At 24.5% G+C, this 8186-nt stretch overlaps 1 protein-coding gene across 1 annotated transcript; it reads right to left on the reverse strand.

Moving 5' to 3' along the window:
* Window positions 1–5510: 5510 nt before the first annotated feature.
* Window positions 5511–5735, reverse strand: BDR25DRAFT_209673 (uncharacterized protein; the record flags this gene model as incomplete). The annotated part of the gene is made up of 1 exon (XM_033684608.1): window positions 5511–5735. A coding segment is annotated over one exon (225 nt), but the record flags the coding sequence as incomplete, so codon positions are not given.
* Between the last annotated feature and the right edge of the window lie 2451 nt (window positions 5736–8186).

Here is an 8186-nt window from a genome sequence, read left to right on the forward strand (position 1 = left end):
CTTTACCTACTTTTTTTTTAATAATAGTTTAGCTTTTTTATTTATTTTATATTATCTTACTTTTAACTTATAGTTTACGCTTAGTTAAGATAATTCTAAGAAAACACTTATTAAAGAAGTAAAGTACTTAATTTAAATTATTAGTAATTTATTCTTAACTTATTAGTAATAAGTTATAGATTACTTTTTTATCTTTTTTAAATATCCTTTTTTTATAACTGTAATCTATTACTTATTACTCTAGATAAAAAGGCGTTAGATAAAAAGTTAAAGAAGTTATTATTTTTATTTAAAGATAATTATTAACACTTTTAATTACATGTTATAAGTTCTTTTTTAAAGAGTGCTTCTAAAGAATAATGTATTAGCAATGTATTAATAATAAATTAAAGTAATACTTACTTTCTTTATAATTTACTTTCTTATACTTATAGCTAAGAGCAGTAGATCTATATATATAGCTAATTTTATACTAAGTTTTAATAGCTTTTTATTAGTAATTTTATTAGTTAAGAATCTTAGCACTATTAAAGTTAGTAATATATTAATAATATATTAAAATTACTTACTAATAAATTACTTAAAGAAGAGATAACTGCCTACCTATAAAGTTTAACTTATAGTAAGTCTACTTTATAGCATTTGTATTTTATCTTGTTCTATCCTAGACAGCTAGATCTATGCTAGAACAGTACTTATTTACTCTACTAGCTATAACATGGTCCACAAGCGAATGTTTAACACAAGCGAGTGTTCCGCCCTACTACTAAATTTAACTTTAAAGACTATTAATTTAACAACATAAAAATATACTATATAAAATAAACTACTATAAGATTATTTAATATCCTTACATGTATAAAAGTTATGCTTAGGCTTATTACAGCACTTGCAGCGCTGTGCGCGCGCTGTGCTGCTTTTAGCAGTTAACTTCTTCTAAGGCATTTTACTACCTTTTGCTATACTAGTAAGCTTCTAAGTACTTAACTTAAAGCTTTAATAACTTGTTAAAGTTTTTTTTTTTTAAATTTACTTTTTTTTACACTACTTACACTTTATAGCTGCCTTATAGGCCCTCTCTAAGGCAGCTACTTAATTATGCTATAGAATAGTAACATAAGCTATTTTAGTAGCGCCTTTACTTAGCTACTTTACTAGATTAAGTATAGTAAAAAAATAAAATTCTAATGCCTTTAAATTTAATTATATAGTAAAGTTAACTAAGCCTTAACTTTATAAAAATTACTAGGTGTTTAAGCCTTCTAAGCAGTATTTAGTAGTAGAGTAGCTAGCTAATTAAGTAGCTATATATTAAGCTTTAAAAGCACTAGCTCTAGGTTAAATAGAACTAGTTCTATAGCTCTAAAGCCTACGCAGATATTATCTATTATAATTAAGCAACTAAATACTACTTTAAAGGCTAGTAGAAAGGTTAGCTTATTAATATAGTTAATCTAGTAGTAGATTAACTAGCTAATCTTAGTACTATACGCGCGCTTTAATAGCAAAAAGCAGCTAACATTAAGCAGCTATAGAATATGTAACACATGTGCTAGCATATAGAGCGCTATAATACACTTTTACTTACAGAGCTTTAGGAATTTAATAGAGTAATAGCTTTTATAGCTATTAAAAATAAGTAGCTACTATAAGCCTACTAAGTAATTTTTTATATGTAAATTAAAGTGCTTTAGCTATATAATTTTATATTTATTAGTTATCTAGCTATTATTACTAACACTAATAGCCTAGTCTTTTAGTATATTCTTATTTTTATACTAGGCAGATAGGTGATGCTTGCTTTTAAAAATTATGTACAGAGGTATTGCCTACTTATCTATGTTAATGCTTATAATAACTGTTACCTATTTATAGTTACCTAGCTATATAGCCTTTAGCTAATTATGTCTATCTGTGCTTATAACAACTATTTAGCTTAATATAACCTCTATCTAAAAGCCTGTCTTATTAAAATTATATGTGTTCTAATCTATAATACTGTACTTTAATTATGTAGCCTTTATAAGCTTAAACTACTTACTTATAATTACTAGATTTTTATATTTTACTTATTAGTAATTATATAGTTAGCTAAGGTAGGTTTTAACTGCTAGTGTACACGCAATAAAGTTAGATAGCTAGTTAATACCTGCTAGTAAAGCGCTGCGCTTAGTAAGAAGCTTATTAGCTATCTCTTATACAGCATCTAAAGTAGGCGCAAATTCTTAGGAATCTAGATTAAGTATATGCTTAATAATTACCTTCTTTTCTAGCTTTGTAAGCTTCTTGTTGTTAGCTATATAGTTACATTACATAGTTATCCCTACGCGTTGTTAGCAGAGAGCTATTTAATTAACATTATAAAGTGCTGTAGCGCGCCTTTTAGTTAAAAACATGTCTTTATTAAGAGCTTAAATAGCTAAGTTAATTCTAGCCTCTTTTAAAGATAATTAATTATATAGTTATTAATGCATTGCAGTTAGTAGTAGGTTAGCTGCGTTTTAGTGGTGGGGCGGAACACTCGCTTGTGTTGAACATTCGCTTGTGGACCATGTTAACAAGATAGCGTTTATGTCTTACCTAGTCTTTAACCTACTTGGTTACATTTAGGTTTTAATAAATTAGTAATAAATTAATAATAGATTATAAATACTTTACTATTAATAAGTAAATTACATAGAGCATAATACTTCTTAGCAGACTAGCAGTGTTAGAGAGACATTATCTAATGCTATAAAGATGTTAGCTGTTAAGTTCTTTTCTTAATAATGTATTTTATACTATGTTAGAAGTAAATTATGCAGTAAATAATTAAATTCTTAGCATACTACTGCTACTCTTAGTGCTGTAGATCTATGCTTATAAAATAGTAAGAAAATTCTAATATATTAGTAATGCATTTAGAATGTAATAAGTTAGGTATACCTAGCATCTACTTTATATCTATATCTATTACTATAACTCTAAAACCCTCTTAGTAGATATAAAACTAGTAGATAGAAACCTAAAAATTTTTTAAAATAGTAGAGAAAAACATTAAAAACATTCTCTTATATAAAATAATAAATTCTTAGTTAATAAACACTTAAGTAAGTGTTATTACTATTTTATTAAAATTATATTTTAAATATATTAGAAATAGGTTTAACTTTACATACTTTTACTATGCTTTTATAAGAATGTTATAAATATAATTTTTTTTATTTATGTTATAGAGTTTTTTAAACCTTATATTACATTTATAAAATTCTAGCTATAATAACAGCTCTATCTGCTATTTAAAAAAAGAGAAAACAAGTATATTTACACTATTATTATAAATTTACTAAATATACTATAATAAATTATTAACAACTTATTAATGTATTAATAATGCTTTATACTTACAGCATTTATGTTCCTAAGATGCTAAGTATAATACTTATACTTAACACCTATAATATTCTACCTTTTTAGGTAGGAGAGAAGTTATTATTTATAAATAAAAGCTAATATCTTATTTATATTAGTAAAACTTTAGTAAACATTAATTAATAATTTACCTTAGTGTTATAAGTAAAACTTATAGAGAGTAGAGTTCTATAGAAGTCTATCTAATATATTAGTAATATATTAATAATTTTTTTTGTTACTTACTTATTATTAGTATTAGATTATTAATTTATTTAATTATAAAAATTAATTTATTAATTAGCTTTTATAGTGTTTATTTTACTAGCAGTAAAAAGTGTGTATATATTCTATAAGAGGTAAGAAGAATATACTTGCACTATATATAATCTTTTAAAAGAAATATATTATACATAACTTTATAAGTAGTGTAAAGCATTTAGCTAGCTTCTTAATAGTAGTTAACCTTTAATAAATTAGCAATATATTTAAAACTTATTAAAGATACATTACTATAATGTGTTTTTTTAACTAATTTTACTCTATAACAAAACACTAGTTGCTTATACTAGATTTTTAGTCTTTATTACTAAACTATTCTACTAAGAATTTAAGCTCTAACTAAAGGTTTACTAGTATAGTCTTAAAGTAGTGTTTATTCTAGCGCTAGCCTATATAATTAACATAAGCAATGTATTAAATTAGTATATTAGTAATAGTCTAGCATAATGCATTAGAAATATGTTAATAATGTATTTTACTATATTTACCTGCTTTAGCAACTTTTTAAATATAGGCTTATAAGTATTATTTTTTACTTCTTGTCTACATGCCTTTTTTTTCTAAAAAATACTTTTTTAAGCAAGATACTAACTATAATAGTAAGTTTAATAAATTTTAAATATATTATTAATGCATTATAAACTTATTTACTTACACTTAAATAGTAGACAAATTATAAGTTTTTTATTGCTCTTAAATTCTTTCCTAGTCTTTAGGCTGTAGAGAGGTGTATGTTATGTTACATATAAATAGACTAAGATACTTGCAATATCTAACGCTAGTGCACTATTAATTATATCTTTAGCATTAGATGTTATTAAAGAGTTAGTTTTTTAAAGGGCCTTTCTAATTAAGTTTATAGTAGAATTAAATTTAATATATTAGTAATGCATTATAAACTTATTAAGAATAGATTACTAACATTTTTCTAAACTAGTTTATATTACTTTTTATTTAAGCTAGAGGTTTAAATAAGATAAGTAACACTATTTTTACTTAACTCTAAGTACTCTAGAAAATCTAAAGCATAGTAAAGCTTCTTTACTATTAAAATATACTTACTACCTAGAGTAGATATTAGAATAACGCTATCTTTTAGTTTATAAAGCATAAATTACTAGTAATATATTAGTAATATAGTCTAAATGCATTAAAAATATAATAGCTTATATAAAAGTCTTTTTATGTTAAATAGACTCTCTGCTAGCTAGCACTTGGTGTCAGCAAATGCGTACGAGACAGAGAGGTTTGCACAGTGTAAACATCGCACAGGGGTGTTAGGTAACTAGTGTTAATTGCTTCTTGTTATTTCTATTATACAAAGGAAAGGGGTTAATATAGTCCTAAACTCTGCGCACAGATCTCTATGCACAGGGATCTAGGCGCATCTAAGCCACGTAACTATTAACTAGGCGCCTAAATATTACTATTTAGACATTAGCAACTTTTTATTTTTTCTTTATACAGGACTTGCCTTATTTACACATACAGTAGACAGGTTGCTGTAGGGCTCTTTTTGCCTATCTTATACAGGCTTAAGTCTATTAACTAACGCTTTAACTCTAACAGTTAGTTAGTTGTACAAAATTAGTTCCTTAAGAGCAGAGTTTTACTAGACTGTTCTCTATCTTAACAATAATGTCTAGGGCCTTAATTCCTTTTACTATGTGCAGTCCTGTTTATTCTTTTTTCTCTTGCCACATCTTTACTTTAGAACTAAGTAGGAGATTTAGTACTTTATATAAGGTTAAGCTGTTTTAGGTATTAATTACATAATTAATATTAACTTTTACCCTTTTACTTTAAAGCATCTTTATTGCCTTTTGTATAGCGTTAGCTTATGTAATAATATTAGAGGATAGTGCAGAATCTATGTTAATTTTTAGGTACGTTCTAAACATAAGTAATGTAAGTATAAGACTGTTTAGTTCTACTATATTATTTAAAGCTTTAATAGCTATCTGTAACACTAACTTATTATTTATATAATTATCTAATTCTGCACAGAGGATGTTGTATGCACGTTGTAGTGGTGCGTGCGCGCGCTTAATCTTCTCTATAGCCTAATAGGCTTCTACTAGCATTTGTTAACATATTGCTTCTATAATCTTTACATAATTCTAAAAATCTTTAGATGCAAAGTTTGTACTAGAGTTATATATAATGTAATTAAGTAGGCTTTAATATATGTTAATCTAACACTTGTAAAGCGCGTTTTAGGTATCTTGTGTAGACATTAATTTTAAAAAGGTTGCTGCTTAGAATAATGTATTTATGCTAATTACATATAGTACATCTTAGTTACTAATTTATATAACATTAATTACTATCTTATAATTAAAGTATAAATTATTCTTAATTATAAACTTAAATCTTTATAGTGCTAAGTTATATAGCTAACATATATAGTAAAACTTCTTAATTTCTTTAAGTATAAAGAGATTAGTGTTATGTCTAGTGTTTTTAAGCATTGTGTAAAGCTGTTCTATATAAGGATAGCTAAACCTTTTATGCAGTTGTTAAAGTTTATGTTTTATAAAAAAAGACATTAATTCCTTCTTTTATATATTAAAAAATAGGTAACTTTATTTATGTATAACTAGAACTTTAATCTTATTACTTTGTATAATTACATTCTGCACGTTGTTAAAGTACGCATTTATCTAGTCTATGTTAGCAAGAGACAGTAAGAAGAGTGTTAGCGTATCTAGTATATAATATGTAACACTACTAACTAGATTAGTAATTTATATAGTACTAATTAATTTTATTATTTTTTATTTTTTAAAGCTAATACTTTTTTTATTTAGTGTCTAGTCTACTTTTATATAAAGGAATTTTTATAGGTATACTTTAAGTTATAACTTTTCTATAGTAGAAATTCTTATAGCGCTAGTATTCTATAGTTTACTTTAGTATACTGTATAATATTAATCCTTAAGAATAAACTGTTCTGCGTATCCTTTAGGTTTTAGGCTGTAGATGTCCTCTGCAGTCGCACAGTAGAGAAATGTAGTATTAGTAAAGTAGTTAATAATCTTCTTACTTTTTTTTTTATCTAGGTTATTATTATTATGTAACTTTTCTTTTTTCTACTCTAGTTTACCTTTAAACTTTTAAATATACATATTTACTTCTTTACATGTTAGTGTCTTGTTATAGAATTCTTTATATAAAGAGATATATTAGCGTTTTGCATAGAATTAATTTATGTAAAAATAATTTATTAACTAATATTTTTTCTTATAATAAATAAAGCATTACTTTAATTATGTAGAGGACTATAGTCTAAATAATTTTTTATATCCTCTTAAGCTTCTTCTATGTTATTAATAGCTATGTATACATAGTAAGCTATATTACTTATTAGTGTAGTACATGTTCTAGGATTTATTTATAAATGCATTATTCTATTAATTAATTATAACTTAAAGTGCTAAATAAAGGTTACTATATAGTGCCTTATATGTAGGCTTAATTAAAAACATTGCTTATTTAAGTTTAAGTTGCCCTTAGCATGCTTATATAATAGTAGTGTAAAGTAGTATCTTACTTTAAAATTATAAACTAAAAGCTTTTTATATAAAAGTAAGTTTATTAATTATAGCTTTAAAAGCTTTATATAAAGTTTTTATAAAGTTTTTTTACTTACTTTATGTAAAGCTTATTATTATTTAATCTATCTAATACTAGTTATAGTTTATGTTAGTATTAAAGTAATTACTAAGCTGCTTATATAGTAACTTCTATAATTATTCTAGACTAATATTATAAAGGTAGAACATATGTGCGCGCCTTTTAAAAATATTAGAAAAGATGCTTGCATATAATGCCTTAAAAATAGTAAAGCATTAGTAGAGCTTAATAAATACTATAGCCTTATTAGCTAGAATATTATATAGTTACTTTATATAGTTATTCTCTTTTCTTTATGCCTTTTAAAATTATATAACCTTCTTAGGCGTAAGGTTCTCTGCTATAATATCTTATATAAGTAAAAGTTAGTATAGATTGTACAGTAATTAAATTATATATAGTAGGTACAAGCTTTAGAGAATCTTATGCAGAGCTATAGCTATAGGAATATGTAGCTGCCTAGTTATACTCTTATACAGTAAGCTATTATAAGGTAGTTATACTAATTATAGAAAAAGTATTAGGTCTATAAGTAATTTATATAAAGATATCCTCTATAGTGTTAGAACTAGCGCTAGTAGTAATAGTTTAGTATAGTAGTCTAATAAAATAGTAAAAGTATGTTTTTCTTTTATAAGTCTATATAGTGTAATAGCCTTTATTTTATCCTTCTTAAAGCTAATGCCTTTATTCTGTAGGGTAGTAATTAGTTTTTATAAAAATAGTTAGCTAAAATCTTTAAAGTATATAAGCTCTTACTTTATAAAGTTATTTTAAAAGTTCTTAAGTGTACATACATCTATTACACTTAACATGTAAAGTTTTATAATTAAGTTAGCTATATATAAATTAAGCTTTTTTTTAAGTGTGTTATTTAA

Source organism: Lindgomyces ingoldianus, assembly GCF_010093535.1.
Source record: "Lindgomyces ingoldianus strain ATCC 200398 unplaced genomic scaffold BDR25scaffold_3, whole genome shotgun sequence".
NCBI classification, from domain to species: Eukaryota; Fungi; Ascomycota; class Dothideomycetes; order Pleosporales; family Lindgomycetaceae; genus Lindgomyces; species Lindgomyces ingoldianus.